Source organism: Nematostella vectensis, chromosome 7 (assembly GCF_932526225.1).
Source record: "Nematostella vectensis chromosome 7, jaNemVect1.1, whole genome shotgun sequence".
Taxonomy (NCBI): domain Eukaryota; kingdom Metazoa; phylum Cnidaria; class Anthozoa; order Actiniaria; family Edwardsiidae; genus Nematostella; species Nematostella vectensis.
This window is the reverse complement of record NC_064040.1, coordinates 16,117,219-16,134,361: the sequence shown is the minus strand read 5'-3', so window position 1 is coordinate 16,134,361 and position 17,143 is coordinate 16,117,219. Positions and strand designations below refer to the sequence as shown.

General features: G+C 40.0%; 1 protein-coding gene across 3 annotated transcripts; it reads left to right on the top strand.

Moving 5' to 3' along the window:
* The first annotated feature begins 221 nt into the window (after positions 1-221).
* LOC5501000 (apoptosis-resistant E3 ubiquitin protein ligase 1) lies at positions 222-16,777 on the top strand. 3 transcript variants are annotated; one of them, XM_048730146.1, is made up of 19 exons: positions 223-597; positions 1,718-2,128; positions 2,421-2,629; positions 3,052-3,286; positions 3,863-4,029; positions 4,439-4,604; positions 5,181-5,353; positions 5,817-5,894; positions 6,185-6,326; positions 7,788-7,906; positions 8,327-8,393; positions 8,546-8,658; positions 9,046-9,225; positions 13,652-13,777; positions 14,127-14,256; positions 14,447-14,505; positions 14,698-14,787; positions 15,424-15,599; positions 15,857-16,777. In XM_048730146.1, exons 1-19 carry the CDS (start codon positions 417-419, stop codon positions 15,957-15,959), a joined length of 2,925 nt encoding a protein of 974 aa, XP_048586103.1. In that variant the 5' UTR covers positions 223-416; the 3' UTR covers positions 15,960-16,777. The 3 variants fall into 3 exon arrangements, with proteins under 3 accessions (XP_048586104.1, XP_048586103.1, XP_048586102.1); XM_048730145.1 differs by having other exon boundaries at positions 6,185-6,344; XM_048730147.1 differs by lacking the exons at positions 14,447-14,505; positions 14,698-14,787; positions 15,424-15,599; positions 15,857-16,777 and having other exon boundaries at positions 222-597; positions 6,185-6,344; positions 14,015-14,176.
* Positions 16,778-17,143: the final 366 nt, after the last annotated feature.

Sequence of the window (17,143 nt, the reverse complement as noted above, 5' to 3'; positions counted from 1 at the left end):
GGGACACGAGTGTATTTGAAAATCCCTCCCTTCACAATATGGTACAAAGGTTCATAATTTGGTTCTTGGTTCACAGTTTGGTAATTAGTTCACAATTTGGTACTTCCATTGATTGGTCCACAAAAAATGGCCCTCGTTTCCTTGTTTTTTCTCTTATTCCTGTTTTTGTGACTATGCTGACCGGGGGTCCTGTGGGCAAAGGTAGCCCGCGCTCCAATTCCCAACCATTCATCATAACCACCAACACCACTAAATACCAGGGGAAGTTCCCGGAAACTTTCCGGAAATGAGACGAAAAAAAGCCCCATATTGTATGAGCTGCACAAGTACAGCTATTCATGTGGGTGTTAATCCTACTCTGAACTTATATTAAGGAGTTTTGCCATTGTTTTATCCGGAAGTTTTTTTCTTACAACATGGCCGATTGCCGACAAGTTGTTAGCTATGGTTTGTTCGCGGTTGTTGTCCTAAGTCCAATATGGTTCGGATGGTACCAACTAGACGTCCACCGGGAGAAACAGGAGGAAAAAGCTCGATTTCATCGATGGTTGAGGGAGAATGAATTGGGAGAATTTATACCAAACCTTGACAGAGCTCGTAAGTTTAGCGTGTAAAGTTGTGTGCATTGAGATTTTGGAAGCTCTCGGATTTTCACAAGAGTCTTAATTAATACGTAACTACGTTAATTGAGCAAAATTATCAGCTCCTATTAGTGGTCGATACATCAGTTAAATGTTTTGATCTCATCATAGATAACCTTATATAGGACGACCCGAAGTAGCTTTGTTATCTGCCCGGCGCGGGTAATCGATAAAACCGATAATCGATAATAATCGCTACAATCGATAGAAATCGATTAACAGTTACAACTAATCGATAAAAATCGATAGCGAGGATGAGTGTGAGTAATCAATAATTATCGATTAAGTTCCTTTTAAGTTATTGATTTTATCGACTTCACCGATTATATCGATCACATATTTTTAGTTGTTAGAATAACAAAAAAGGAGACGAAGTATGGTTCCAGAATCAAAGTATCGGTTCCATAATCGTCACTGTTTGGCAAAAAAAGGGCTGCAAATGCTGTGCCAAGACAAGAACTATTAATAATTAAAACTAAGTTAGCTGGAAATTAAGGGTTAAATTTAGGGTAAAGTCAGGGTTCATTATGTTGGTGTTCGCTTTTCCAATAATTGATACAAAAATCAAGCAATGTTTACATAAAAATAATAATGATATGATTAATCGTGCCACTTGCAGGGGACCTGAATTAGAGGCATGGCCAGCAAAAAGCCGTGAGACAATATAAATTATAATTCACATGCATATCTACAGGAAACAAAATTTCCAACACAGTCTGTGTTCATTGGTTTGCGACAGAATAGGACACCTGCCGATCTCCGCAGGTTGTAATGGGTGTCTATAATAATAATGATAATTGTCAGTTATTGCCCATTATCATAGTCTAGGACTAAATTACATGATGTATCTCTTTATTCTTGCGCTATTTATCGGGCAATAAAGGGGATTGTCTGGCTGAATGTTCTGAGTGAACCTGACACATTTTTCATCACTTCATACCAGGTAGTGTATGGAGGTTAGCTGCTTCTAAGGCAGCTTCATAAGACAAACTAGGGCAATTAAAGCTTTGTTTTTAGGTTAAAAATTCACTAGTGTTCCTGGCTATAAACTTACATGTTTCTTCTTTTTTTTCCAGGAATCATATCTTTGGAAATGTTTGCAGAGATGAATGTCCCTAAGTTTATTGCCAAACACTTTTCCTGGAGCAACCTGCTCCAGTTTGGGACCATGAAAGATAAACTAAAGAATGGTGTCCAGAAAATTAAAGAAGAACAACTTTTCAAATGGCTTCAGAGCAAGAAATTAGAGCAGTATTACCAAACCCTGTTGTTAGAGGGCATAACTGATGTAGACAGTTTTCAATTGATGGATTATGACCTCTTGAATAAACTAACAAATATAGGTTCAAAGGACTATCACTTGATGAAGAGTGCAGTAAATGAGGCAAGGCAACAACGAAGTTGGGGCACTAGAATACCATTGTCATTTAGAGTAGGAATCATTGGCTATTTATTTTCTGGGATATGGTTTCTCTGCTGTCTTCTTGGTAAGTATTGGTAAAATAATAGTCCATTTTATTTTTCAATCTATGAAAAAAATATAGTAACACTCATTGCAACAAAACTTTTCTCGACTAAAGGTGTTAATAAAATGCCATAAGTTCTTAAAAAAATCTTACTGGAGAAGCATCTCAAGTTTTAGGGTCCTTTCCGTCTATTTTCCATATCCATTTGTTCATGTGTCTGTGTTATGACTGCTCGTTCATCCACTTGTCTTGATGTTTGAACTTCCCTTTTATTATTGTTTATTCCATTAATTATGACTATTTTCTTTCACAGCTAAAAGCCTTGTGTACCTAGCTGCTACTGTCCTTGTGTTTTATGCTGGCCGTAGTGCCATACAACGTGCTACTCAAGTTTGCCAACAGCATAAGATCTCCTTACTCAGCTATTTGTTCGGGCATTACTTACAACCACGCTTCACTAAAGTCAAGTGGGAATGGCAGGATCCTCAGGTGGTTGGAGAAACTCTTACATTTTTACTCCAGGTAAAGGTGGTACAGGTAAAAAAAATTCGTGTTACATGCAATCAAAGGTGGAGTTCTATTATAATTATCCCGACCACAGGTTCACAAAAAAATGTCTGGTAATAAGGCTAGTCAGGCAGTATAACCAAAGGGAATTCTGGGGTGCATATATTTCTGAGGGTGAAAAACACTATGGAAAATGGGATAGATAAAGCAAACTGGCCAGCAGCCATTATAGAATTTTTACTTTTCATTACCCTGTTCCTGGCAAAAGTAATAAGGACGGCCTTTTGAGTTATAATTTCATTTGTTACAGATAGCAATAGCACAGATAAACTGAGATTTTATACTGTTGTAATAGATCAGGTGAACCTTTTCTTTAAGGTCCATTTATTACTTAGATGAAGCTATGTTTCTCTGAATTCAATCAAAATCTCCTATAGTTTTACAGGCATAATTATACCCCCTTCACTGTGAAAAGGACGGACATCGACATAGAGATCGTGCATGATGGAACTCCAATAGCATGCTCCCTAGATTTTGGTGGCCCAGGCTGGCAAGAGATGAACAGAGTGAAAGTGACCTTCACCGTTCGTAAATCAGGAGATTATAACATAGCTGTTCTGGCAATGGGAGAGCACATTACGGGGAGCCCATTTGCAAAAGTTTTTTTACCAGGTGTGTATCAATGAAAAAGGAGGGGATTATGATATTTTTAAAGGTGGATAATACCATTTTTTTTACACTACCCAATATTCAAATGACCCCACACAAAGATTGGTATGTTTCTATTACAAAGACAACATGATGTCATTTCATTGTCTCAGCTGGGCCAGGCTCAGTGCAATAAGTTCAATATTTTTTCTTTAATTCTTTTACTCTCATTTTCTACCTAGGCATTTATTTACTTAGGGCTTTTTTCCTAATTGACCCACCCCCTTGTTCAAGCCATCTTGATTTCTTGACCTCTTTCTTGCCCAGGCATTGCTCATCCTTGTCTCAGCAGTTTTTTTCTTTAATTCCTAGCCCACACTTCCTATTTGCTAATTCACTTTTTCCCCATTAATTTTTTTTATTTTTCACTTTCTGTTCTTCTAGCCTTTTTCATTTTACCTGTTAAGGCTGTTCTAATTTGTTTTCTGCTCTTTAAAAAACTGTGTTAATCATTTACCATTTTACATTTTTTTAGCCTCCCTTTGTTCGGTCACTTTTTGATCCTCCCTATCTATTTTCTCATTTTTTCTCATTGCCCAGGGCCTGTTGATCCTGCGAAGTGTACAATAATTGAGCGCTCCTCCATCCTGGTGCTCCAGCAAGGTGTGTACTCGCCGTTACTAGTGGAGGCCAGGGACGTGTATGGGAACCTACGAAGCATAAGTAATGCAGAGGACCTGCTGAAATACAAGGTTCACATCAAAAAGGTAGGCAAAAGAACTGAGAAAGATTTATTGTTTCTTTTATATATTACTGGTTATGTTCAGTCTAAAGTCGGTCTGTTCAGTATGACTGCATAACTTAACACAGTAAAGCAGAAATGCTAAACTTTTTTTCTGTGCAGTTGTAATCAAGTCGTTGCCAGTAAATAAATGAACCAGTTGATCTTATCATCCATCAGCCAAACTTCTAAACCCTGAGCTTGTGAAACTATCCGTAAAAAGCTATCCACAAGACAGGGCCATTTTTAAACTAAAGTTGTGAACAGTCCTTTTAATGTCCAATTAGAAACCACAAATTTCTTTCCCAAAAAGCAAAGTAATCAAATAAAGATTATCTCACATTTCTCCAAATCTATTTATTTATTTAACATTTTTGTTTCATTTCTATTTGCAGATTGGTGGATCTGACTCTATTGACCCTGAGTTGTTTGTGGACTCCGAAAACAGATCTAATAACTCACTCCACATCAAGTTAGAAGATGAGGGCATCTTCCAGGGGACTGTAAGCTATGATGGCACTCCAGTCAACAATGGGGAGCTTACAATTATATCCCTTAATGGTGGGTAATATTATCCCAGCCAACTATAGATAGCTTACCATTATATCAATGTCAACAGTGGAGAACCCTTCATCATAGGCCCTATGTGCTATCAGACATAAAGAGTTAACAACAATGAAGAGTTAACAACAGTTAACAACAATAAAGAGTTTACCATTATATCCCTGAATGGTAAGTGATGTCATCAATGGGGGGTTTACATTCCTAAATGGTGAGTGACATTATCCCAGTCAACTTCAACTATGGCTTACCAATATATCCCTGAATGGTAAGTGATATTATCCAAGCCAACAAGACTCATCAAGAGAACTCATCGTCATAGGGCGCTATGTGCCAGCAGCAGGTAACAGATACAACAATGGAAAGCAATGAAGAGAGATTATCACAGTCAAAAATGAAAAGCTGAATGGTTAGTTGTATTATCCCAGACAACAATTGAGAACTCGTCACCATATCCTTGAATGATCTCCTGGCAATTACAGGGAGCTTTTCTCCCCACAATCTACTCAAAATTATAATCTCTGTTGCCCTCATCAAGTACTCAAATAAATAAATTATTTTCTGTCTTTTCTCTAGACTCAGAATGGTATGCGGTGGAGAAGAACATCGACAGACACTGCTACAACGTTTGGTACGAAGCTGCACTATTACCCTACCCCCTGACAGGCTCGAACACACCTCCCTCCATAGGCAATGGGGCTGACGTGGCCAGGAAATCCCGCAAGGTGTACTGTTACATATCCCAACGGGTGAGTTTGGGATTGAGCACACGTCTATGGATTTTCTGGGGGTAGCTGGAGGTAGGTTAGCCTCCCTCGCAGGCGTTTATAGGCAGGCGTCGCTCGGGGGGAGCGAGCGACTCCTGCCTAAAAACGCCTGCAAATGAGGCTAGGGGTAGGTGCGTGTGTGGAGACTATACCATGTTCTTGCAACGCATGATGAAAATAAAAGGATACTTCATCTCATCTCTGACCTCACTTTTTTTTGCAATCCGCTTTTCCGATGTAGTAAGAAACTTAAAATACAGGCCCGTCACGGGCTGTTGAAGACGATCTCACTAATTTTTTACAATTACCTTTTTGGGGATCCCGAAATGTAGCCTTTTCCCGTTTAGTTTGTTGTTTTCATGACGCTAGTTTTGTCCTTTTGGATTTGCGCGCTCCGAGTTGTCGCCTCTTGCGTTAAAGCGACATGGACCTATTTTCTTTGTAGAACGTGTCCATCAAGGAGTTTTATATGCGCATCTTCCCCCACAAGCTCCACGCTTTTAGAGTTAGCCCAAGAACAAAGGTGAGTAGACTGTTGCCTAAGAGCTTCAATGCTTGTATCTTATGCCATCTTATGACCTTTGTACTTACCGTAATTGCTCGGTTTTGCGCCCGGGGTGCTTATTTTGGAAGCTATAGCTTGGTACCTTGAAATGAAAGTATGACATCCATTTTTGTATTCTTCCGGCTTTGCTGCTGTTTTAGTTCAGTTTCGTAGAGTTTGGCATTCCCTTGAATGATTTACTTTTAACAGTCCTAAAGCTTGCTTTCCAAGTAATACGCATCAAAATGAGTACTATTCATCTGTTTCAGTTCACACTTCACCCGCCCAACTCTAACTACGAACACCCGGCCTTTACCATCTCCGATGGTGCCCAGGCCCCCGTATCTGTTGTTTGCCGGGATAGAAATGTCCTGGTTGCCACTTATAGCAGACTGGTTCTACTAAACATTGGTAAAAATGCAAACATTGGTAAAAATGCAACTCATACCTATGTTATAGAAGACCTCTTGCAAAGGTCGCGTTAACTCGCTTTTTGATTTTTCCCATGGGCTTTTTTAATGCGCATGCTCTACCATGGGCACACGTTGATACATGGTTAAAAAATTCATGCATTGTGAAGTTTGCTGAACAAGTTTTCAATTCAGATCACTCTTTTATTAGTTACTTTCTTGCTTGCTTGCTTGATTGATTGATTGCTTGCTTGCTTGCTTGCTTGCTTGCTTGCTTGCTTGCTTGCTTGCTTGCTTGCTTGCTTGCTTGCTTGCTTGCTTGCTTGCTTGCTTGCTTGCTTGCTTGCTTGCTTGCTTGCTTGCTTGCTTGCTTGCTGGCTCGCTAGCTCGCTCTCTTTGCTTGCTCGCTTACTGGCTTACTGGCTTGCTTGCTCGCTTATTTGCTTGCATGCTTAGTTTTTCGTCCCATATGCCGCTGTAAGATCATTTATAGCGCTAAAGTCTTCAGCGACCACAGTAATTAGGAATAAGATAGCATATCACAAATGTGATGAAATTTGTGATATAATATAAAATATATATATATATATATACTATCCGCGAACTTTTTTTATGTGCTTCATTGGTTGTTGCTATAATTACATGCCCAGTGGTCGCTTATGAGGGCAAGCTCCCGTAAAAGACCAGCCCCGTTAACGACCACAATTCTCAGTTCCCAAGGTGATCGCCTACAAGAGCTTCAACTGTACTTTAGTTCACAAAGTTTTCAGTTATATGGCTTTTGATCATTGATCGTCATTGACCGCTTGTTTCTTTTCTCTGCAATTGTGATTGAAGCAATAACTAATAAAGCAAAAAATAAAATAATAAAATACGCAGTGGCTATATGCCCGACTGTCGGGACAGGGCTTGGATGGACTAAATGCCCGAAAGTTATTTTAAATTTATTCAAATAACCCAGTTACATCCTAGTGAGTTCAAAGTATTCTATATTTTTGGAGAAAGGGCATTGTAGTCGGAATTTAAGTTTTTCCTTGCTTGCATATACTAAACAATCATGGTCAAAGTGACATTGCCGGGACAATGGGCTAAATGCCCGACAGTTTCCCATTCATTCAAATAAGCCAATAATTTGTAAACCAAGTGAGTTCAAATTATCCTATATTTGTTTAGAAAGGGCAAGCGATTCTGAATTGAGCTTTGTTATCGGAGTTAAAAGGTTTTCCTTGCTTGCAATTATTACAGTTGCGGGTTAAACCTTATTACATTTGCGGGTTTCTTGCATTTTCGGGTAATTATAACATTTGCGGGCGCTACATCATTCACCTTAACATGCTCTTTCATTGTTCATTTAGTTAATTTCTTTAATTAAATTTAGTTAATTTCTGTTTGTCATTGACATTTGTTTCGGTGGCTGTAAACATTATAACGAATTACCCTCATTTGTACTACTCATCTGCAGGTGGTTCCGAAAGCTTCAAGAAGAAACGAGAATTCTTCAATGAGAAGCTTTTGTCTCACCAAGGAATGAAGGGCGGCGAGGTTCGACTCAAGATAAACCGGTCAAACTTGCTTGAAAGTGTAAGATACAGATTTGTGACACAACATTCCTGTCATATCCCTTCAACTCATTAAGAAGATATTATAAAATTAATTGCTTGAAGAGCTAAATATCGGACGTATCAAACCGATGTAATTATCCCTGATAATAGTCTATTGCAACTTTAAGTGTATATGAAGAGATATTGCATAAAGCCTCAGCATTGTTGGTCGGAACAGACAACGTTGCTCGCCAGCAAAACTGGTGATGGAGGGTTCTCCAAAGTAGTTCGCCGAAATTTCATGTCTTGTGGTTAACCGAACATACCGACGCCAGTATTGATGGCTGACTCTCTTAAGTCTCTATTTGCACGGGACGTTATGATGTCAAACTTGTTAAACTATATAACCACGTCTCAAAAAATCGGTAATCAATTAACAATATTTGTATTCCTATTACAGTCTTATGTTGCTTGCAAGAACGTCGACTGGCTGAAAATGTTTAACGTAACTTTCGAAGGAGAAGAAGGTATAGTATGGGCAGTCATCTCGTATTGGTCGACAGAAATGATTTCCTGGGTTTTGACTGAAGAAAGCCGTGACGAAGTATTTATTGAGTGAGAGCTCGCAGAAGACTTAAGATCGAGTTAGCCTAGTAATATTTTGTTCATGATTACGCAGGTCTCGACTGGGGAGGTGTAAGAAGGGAGTGGTTCGAGCTGCTCTGTATCGCCCTGTTTGGCCGTGACAGTGAGTTGTTCACGCGCTTCAAAGGAGACGATCCTCAAGCACCGGTAGGATTTTTCTAACCACCGCGATTACTGTCATCGTGTTCATCATCACCATAGCTTCATCTTAAACATAGAACATTTTTTTCCTATTATTATTCTATCTTCCAGTTCGTCCTCATCGTTGTTGTCTCCTTGTGTTATCGTTCTTCTTTTTCCACTTCATTGTTATCACATCTACGTCTTGTATCAGGAAAACGATAACTTCATTGAAACCAACAACAATAACAACAAGTTTCTTACATGCCGATAAAATCAAAATCATTAAAAATATTACAAAAACGTATTCACTTGAACATTACTTCAGTTACCATTATCAACTTCATCACCTTCGAAATCCATTTATACTGTGTAGTGTTTTTTTTTTTTCAATATGAGTTACCTCGTTAATAGGTCCATCCAAATCCAAGAAGACCACCGCATCTCAATTTAAAGTACTACAAGTTTGCCGGTCAAGTAGTTTCAAAGTGCATCTACGAGTCTGCAATAAGCAATGCACGCCGACAAAACGTCAAGGCAAAGTTTACACGGTCATTCCTAGCCCAGTTGCTAGGGTTACGGGTAAATTACAAGGTAAGAATACGTCAAGCAATTGCTAACACGGTCTTCCCTAGTCCACTTTGCTTTTCCCGGCCCTTCCTGGGTTTACTATTTACCTTCCCCACATTTTCCCTCAACTCATTGCGACGCGCGCTTAAAACTGAGGTCAGTCGTCAAAATTGTAAACAAGATGGCAAAGTTTACTTTTTATCCTCGGTTTCACGCGCACGTCGCACAGAGTTGTGGGAACATGTAGGGAAGGCGATTTGATTAAAAGTAAACGATACGAATACACCATTTAAACTGTGTAGTTTAGCCATGACAACATCATGCGGCAACTCGCCATCATCTTTTCCATCACGTCTAACCCATTGACTCCTGGCTTGTTTGGAGCTGAATTTACAATAAACAGACTGAAAACAGATACCTCCCCCCCTATTCTGAGTTTTATACAGCCCGTCAAAGTCAAACACAGCTGCACCTAGTCAGCAGTATCCAAGCTTTCCAACAGTGCTTTGCGGTCCCCACTTTTAATCCCTCGTCGATGTGCTGAAGCCAGCACAAGTTGATGGTTGCTTGTATTTTTCATCAAAAATACAGCTATGAGCATATTAGGGGAGTGTCTCAGGACATCATGAAGTCTTTTGGGGCATAATTGAGTGCTTTGCTTATGGATATTTGCAAGCAAAGGTGGATTCATGATGATTTTTTCTTGTTTGGCTTTGCCCGGATGAGAAAATAATTTTCTAATGAATCACCACAGCTCTCCTAAATGCTGTCTTTTCTGAAACCAAATTGATTCCAAAATTGTTTACACTGCTATTCTGGGTCTGTATGGCCTGGAATTGATTCGTTTGGCTTCGGGGTGAAAAGACTTATAAAAAACCATCTGACTTTGGGGAGAGGAGTGTTGACTGGCCCTCCCCTCGTGAATTTTCCCCTGTATCTCCCAGAATGCTTTGCAATACGTAAACATATTTTCGTGGTTGTACAATCCTTCAAGGAATGGGCATTGTGTTTTGAGGCCAAGGAAATGTACCTGGAGGATCAGAATAAAGGTATCTATTTGTGTCTTGAGCTGTGTTTGCTGATCTCTCTCCCTTGTGTGGTATTTTGAGCGTTTTATTGAGAGGGGTGATTCTGCTTTTCTCTCCTTGTTCGATTTGAGATTTGTCAAAGAACCTGTTCTATTATTTGGCTTAAGAGTAGATGCCAACACCTTGGTTGGATGCATATCTGCAAGACCATTTATCCCTTAGACTGATGCCTGAGTATCTTCATCTTGTTGTGTTTATTTTGAATTTATGAATTTTTTGGGTTGTGGGTACTTCCCAAAGCCGGTACAGGCCGGTTCAGGGGTCAATGTGTTTACCAACACACCCTAAAAATCATGCTTGCCTCACTGCCTGAGAACAATGCATTTTTCGCAAGCTTAGGTGCATACAACAGTGTAGGCAAATTCTGCTTGATATACAAACAAGCCTCCTTTAAGTTATGGCTGATATTCTAACAGATAATTCTTATGTTAAAACCATTAGGGAAACCACAGGGAGCCCAAATTCTATAAAGTATTTGCCTTTATAAATTCAAAGCAGCAGTGTCAACCCACTTTTGATATTTTTCCTGTATATTCACCGTCAAAGTAATCTTATCACAAAACCTTGCCTGAATCTGATGTTTTCTTGGGCATTTTTTTCTAAAAAAGCTATGCATATCATCCCTATCAATGAGTCCAGTCATGTCCAAGTAAAAAAAATTCTATTTTCTAGGTTAAAGATATTCACTTGCTAGAAATGGCATATATGTGATCCAATCCACTGGTGTATGTCACAGCACAAGTCTAAAAAGGTCTAGTTATTTTGATTAAAATCTAGGGGTGGTTGATTAACCCATTGACTCCTGGCTTTTTTGGAGCTGAATTTACAATAAACAGACTGAAAACAGATACCTCCCCCCCTATTCTGAGTTTTATACAGCCCGTCAAAGTCAAACACAGCTGCACCTAGTCAGCGGTATCCAAGCTTTCCAACAGTGCTTTGCGGTCCCCACTTTTAATCCCTCGTCGATGTGCTGAAGCCAGCACAAGTTGATGGTTGCTTGTATTTTTCATCAAAAATACAGCTATGAGCATATTAGGGGAGTGTCTCAGGACATCATGAAGTCTTTTGGGGCATAATTGAGTGCTTTGCTTATGGATATTTGCAAGCAAAGGTGGATTCATGATGATTTTTTCTTGTTTGGCTTTGCCCGGATGAGAAAATAATTTTCTAATGAATCACCACAGCTCTCCTAAATGCTGTCTTTTCTGAAACCAAATTGATTCCAAAATTGTTTACACTGCTATTCTGGGTCTGTATGGCCTGGAATTGATTCGTTTGGCTTCGGGGTGAAAAGACTTATAAAAAACCATCTGACTTTGGGGAGAGGAGTGTTGACTGGCCCTCCCCTCGTGAATTTTCCCCTGTATCTCCCAGAATGCTTTGCAATACGTAAACATATTTTCGTGGTTGTACAATCCTTCAAGGAATGGGCATTGTGTTTTGAGGCCAAGGAAATGTACCTGGAGGATCAGAATAAAGGTATCTATTTGTGTCTTGAGCTGTGTTTGCTGATCTCTCTCCCTTGTGTGGTATTTTGAGCGTTTTATTGAGAGGGGTGATTCTGCTTTTCTCTCCTTGTTCGATTTGAGATTTGTCAAAGAACCTGTGCTATTATTTGGCTTAAGAGTAGATGCCAACACCTTGGTTGGATGCATATCTGCAAGACCATTTATCCCTTAGACTGATGCCTGAGTATCTTCATCTTGTTGTGTTTATTTTGAATTTATGAATTTTTTGGGTTGTGGGTACTTCCCAAAGCCGGTACAGGCCGGTTCAGGGGTCAATGTGTTTACCAACACACCCTAAAAATCATGCTTGCCTCACTGCCTGAGAACAATGCATTTTTCGCAAGCTTAGGTGCATACAACAGTGTAGGCAAATTCTGCTTGATATACAAACAAGCCTCCTTTAAGTTATGGCTGATATTCTAACAGATAATTCTTATGTTAAAACCATTAGGGAAACCACAGGGAGCCCAAATTCTATAAAGTATTTGCCTTTATAAATTCAAAGCAGCAGTGTCAACCCACTTTTGATATTTTTCCTGTATATTCACCGTCAAAGTAATCTTATCACAAAACCTTGCCTGAATCTGATGTTTTCTTGGGCATTTTTTTCTAAAAAAGCTATGCATATCATCCCTATCAATGAGTCCAGTCATGTCCAAGTAAAAAAAATTCTATTTTCTAGGTTAAAGATATTCACTTGCTAGAAATGGCATATATGTGATCCAATCCACTGGTGTATGTCACAGCACAAGTCTAAAAAGGTCTAGTTATTTTGATTAAAATCTAGGGGTGGTTGATTAACCCATTGACTCCTGGCTTTTTTGGAGCTGAATTTACAATAAACAGACTGAAAACAGATACCTCCCCCCCTATTCTGAGTTTTATACAGCCCGTCAAAGTCAAACACAGCTGCACCTAGTCAGCGGTATCCAAGCTTTCCAACAGTGCTTTGCGGTCCCCACTTTTAATCCCTCGTCGATGTGCTGAAGCCAGCACAAGTTGATGGTTGCTTGTATTTTTCATCAAAAATACAGCTATGAGCATATTAGGGGAGTGTCTCAGGACATCATGAAGTCTTTTGGGGCATAATTGAGTGCTTTGCTTATGGATATTTGCAAGCAAAGGTGGATTCATGATGATTTTTTCTTGTTTGGCTTTGCCCGGATGAGAAAATAATTTTCTAATGAATCACCACAGCTCTCCTAAATGCTGTCTTTTCTGAAACCAAATTGATTCCAAAATTGTTTACACTGCTATTCTGGGTCTGTATGGCCTGGAATTGATTCGTTTGGCTTCGGGGTGAAAAGACTTATAAAAAACCATCTGACTTTGGGGAGAGGAGTGTTGACTGGCCCTCCCCTCGTGAATTTTCCCCTGTATCTCCCAGAATGCTTTGCAATACGTAAACATATTTTCGTGGTTGTACAATCCTTCAAGGAATGGGCATTGTGTTTTGAGGCCAAGGAAATGTACCTGGAGGATCAGAATAAAGGTATCTATTTGTGTCTTGAGCTGTGTTTGCTGATCTCTCTCCCTTGTGTGGTATTTTGAGCGTTTTATTGAGAGGGGTGATTCTGCTTTTCTCTCCTTGTTCGATTTGAGATTTGTCAAAGAACCTGTTCTATTATTTGGCTTAAGAGTAGATGCCAACACCTTGGTTGGATGCATATCTGCAAGACCATTTATCCCTTAGACTGATGCCTGAGTATCTTCATCTTGTTGTGTTTATTTTGAATTTATGAATTTTTTGGGTTGTGGGTACTTCCCAAAGCCGGTACAGGCCGGTTCAGGGGTCAATGTGTTAAGATACTAATATTGCTAACACTGATTTTGTTGATATTTCGCATTTAGTACTTAGAGAGTGACGATAAAGATCTTTATCGGAGCAAAGTGCAGTTCATTGAAGAAAATGACCCAGCAGATCTAGAGCTAAAGTTTACAGAGGAAGAGTACAACAGCTCGGGCCAGCTAGAAAAGGTAAACTGATTTTTTTTGCTGCCTAGAAGATCCTGAAAAGAGGGGGCAACAATACGGAAACGTATGGCGGGAGCTGAATCTTTGGATTTTAGATCCTGCAAATTTCTTTTAAACTTTCCATCAAAAGATAGGATCACCGAGCAGCCTGTTTCGTGGATGATTGAAGCATCATTGTATTTCTGTGGTGGAGCTCCTTTCTGGTGCTGGGCTGATTGACGTATCATTGTATTTTTGTAGGTGGTGGAGCTCATACCTGGTGGTCGGCTGATTGACGTATCATTGTATTTCTGTAGTTGGTGGAGTTTAAGTCTGGTGTTGGGCTGATTGACGTATCATTGTATTTCTGTAGGTGGTGGAGCTCATACCTGGTGGTCGGCTGATTGACGTCACCGAGCAAAACAAGTGCGAGTATCTGAATCTGATGGCACGATATAAACTGGTAGAAAGCGTGCAAAAAGAGGTTGACGCTTTTATACAAGGTAAGAGATGTTTATTCTAATTATCTTATCTGTTTAAAATTCTTACTTGCTCAATGAAAATGTTTATATTTTTTCTTTGTATTTGTCGGTTTGTGTGTATTTCAAAAGTTTACTTTGAAGCTAAATATACAGCTGCTCTCTTAAAAGAGTTTGTGGGGGAATTCTCATCATGTTACTCTGCTGTTTACAGGATTAAATGAGCTTGTCCCAGACAACCTCCTGGGTATGTTTGACGAGAACGAACTGGAGGTATGTTGTGGCATAGAATGCCTAGCATCGCGTGACTAATCACAGGCTTACAACCCTAATGTTGTTATTGGCACGCCGCGGGTTTCTTAGAAATCTGAAAAAACTCCCAAGCTAAGCTAACCCGAATTTGAACCCGGCAAACATCTTGCTAATCTCGCTTCTCTCTGACTGATGATTGGTTATCTTTTATAGCTGCTGATGTGCGGTACAGGGCACATAAGCGTGGCGGACATGAAGGCGCATCATCATGTCTTAGCCGGCGGTGGACAGCGTTTTACCAAGGTGAGAGAGACCCTAACCATTGGGTAGAATGTGCTATCTGGCGGAGAATGTCTTACCCAGGTCATAGAGACCTTTCGCCATACGGTACAATGTGTTATCCAAGGTAGAGAGATCCTTTATCATAAGCTAGAATGTGTTATCTGGCGGTGGACAATGTCTCACCAAGGAAAGAGAGACCTATCATCGTATGGTAGAATATGTTATTCGGTGGACAGTGTTTTACCAAGGTAGAGAGATCTTTTATCATTAGCTAGAATGTGTTGATTCAGCAAAAGCGGTATAACAGTATCGCGTCTGGTGAAGTGTGATGTGTTCAATACACTTGAGAACAAATGTGTTCCTTGGGTGGTGGCGTGGTGGGGGATGGGGGTTAAGTGTGGGTTGTGACAACAAGCACTACATTACTGCATGTGCCTTAGGTTCCTTAGTGCTGCTATTCCTACAGTACACCACTCCTCAGCTCCCGAACGGAAACTGCTATAAGACTTATTGTTAGTATATACCCCCTTTACGTAATAGTCGATAATTCTATCCACCCCACCACCCACTATGCTGCCTAATCATAATGCCAAGAATCTCTCTTTTCTTACGTCAAATGTTGCCATGACACTGACCTTTCACTCTGATTGGCTCCAGATCATGGATTGGTTCTGGACCATTGTATCGTCACTGACTCAAGAGGAGCTTGCACGTCTGCTCCAGTTCGTCACCGGTAGTTCCCAGCTCCCCCCAGGGGGCTTTGCAGAGCTCTCGCCCCAGTTGCAAATAAGCTACATAGCCACAAGCCAAGCCTTGCCTACCGCACACACTTGGTACGTTCGTATTTGCGGAAAATCGTGTACCATTTGCAGTTTTCCATAGAATATTTGACTGAGGCCCCCATCGTCCACTATTCCCCAGGACCCCAAAAGTAGCATTTCTTGGTACAGAAGCAAATGGTACATCAGTCACCCTGGGACTCTGAAATATAGGAAACTTTTTCTTACCATTATGGCATTCCAAAAAAACCGAGATCTCATTCTGGAATTTCCGATTAAATGGTTTCATAACTCGAGATTATACTTTTCAGTTTCAACCAGTTGTGTCTCCCCGACTTCCCTTCATTCAACGAGATGCAGCGAAAGCTCCTGCTCGCTGTCAATGAAGGCTGTGAAGGATTTGGATTCTCGTGAATCAGACAGTGTCGCTGGCATTTACACGTAGCTAATATCTAACTGAGGCTGTGCTGTATTATCATGGTTCCTCAGTGGTCTCCGGCCAAGTTCCGGGCGTACTTATGGGTGGTGTGGTCGCATAATGTCCGAGTGGTTATATGGTGCCCCTACGATCATGTGATGCCCTTTCAATGCGTGATTACAGCACAGAGCACTCACCTCTAAAGTTTGAATAAATGTGATAGCCTATACTGTACGTACAGTGCCGTAGCAGACCTTGAGATATTGGGGGATCACAATAGAAAAATTGGAGGCCACGCCCAACCTGCTCATTACCTTATATTTTTTCAAACATCTTGGGGGGGGGGGGGGGGGGGCACGTGCCGCGCCGTAAACACGGTAACCACGGCTTGGAGAGGGTGGGACCCTAAAAGGCCTTTTTTTATTATTAGGTAGCACAAAATGCTCTTGTCATTCGAATTTTATTCAAACCATTCTTCCAGTTTTTTTTACTACCTCGAAATGCTTATAAAGTGTATTGCGAGTCAGTGTTTATATGATTTATTCCCATATAGATAATTGATTCTGTGTGCCTCAAGCTTGATATGGAGAAATGCTCTTACAATCCGCTATGTACTTTATTTATGATGTAAACATATACAAGTCACTACAATTCATATTAGAACCTATAAATTTAAGACTTAGGTATATAGTATATACCAAAAATAGAATATATATGCCATTGAATAGAAATACTAAAGGATTGCCAGATTTTTTTTTTCTAAATAACTACAGTTAAAACAAAAAGATGTAATAAAAATTTATTAGATACTGAATGGAATCTTTTTATTTTGTATGTTTGTTGATTACACGACCTACAGCGGGAGCAAAATACAAAGAAAAGCGGTCCTGCCGGCATGGCATACTCCCCCCTCCCTCCCATTCAAATCTGGCTGCGCACCTGATATGGTGACATAATGCATGGCCCGAAATCAAGCAGAAATAACTAAGAAATCGTTAGTCTATACATTTCAGGGGTTAATTCCGTTTACGGTTTTTGCAGACGGAAAGTACAGTACTTACCCGTTTATAAGAACCTAGCCTTTTCCAGGTTAGCCTAAACAGGTTCTTATTTAACGGGTACTATTTTAAACTTTAGGCTACTTAGGTTCTTTAATAGGTCTTAATGTTAAAGAAAGGTA

Bases quoted from the DNA above. Each gene is read 5' to 3' on its own strand.
- LOC5501000 (XM_048730145.1), top strand. From the start codon at position 417: ATGGCCGATTGCCGACAAGTTGTTAGCTATGGTTTGTTCGCGGTTGTT. The intron at 3,287-3,862 runs GTGTGTATCAAT...CTCATTGCCCAG, and splicing joins TGCAAAAGTTTTTTTACCAG to GGCCTGTTGATCCTGCGAAG. The intron at 7,907-8,326 runs GTAAGATACAGA...TTCCTATTACAG, and splicing joins GGTCAAACTTGCTTGAAAGT to TCTTATGTTGCTTGCAAGAA.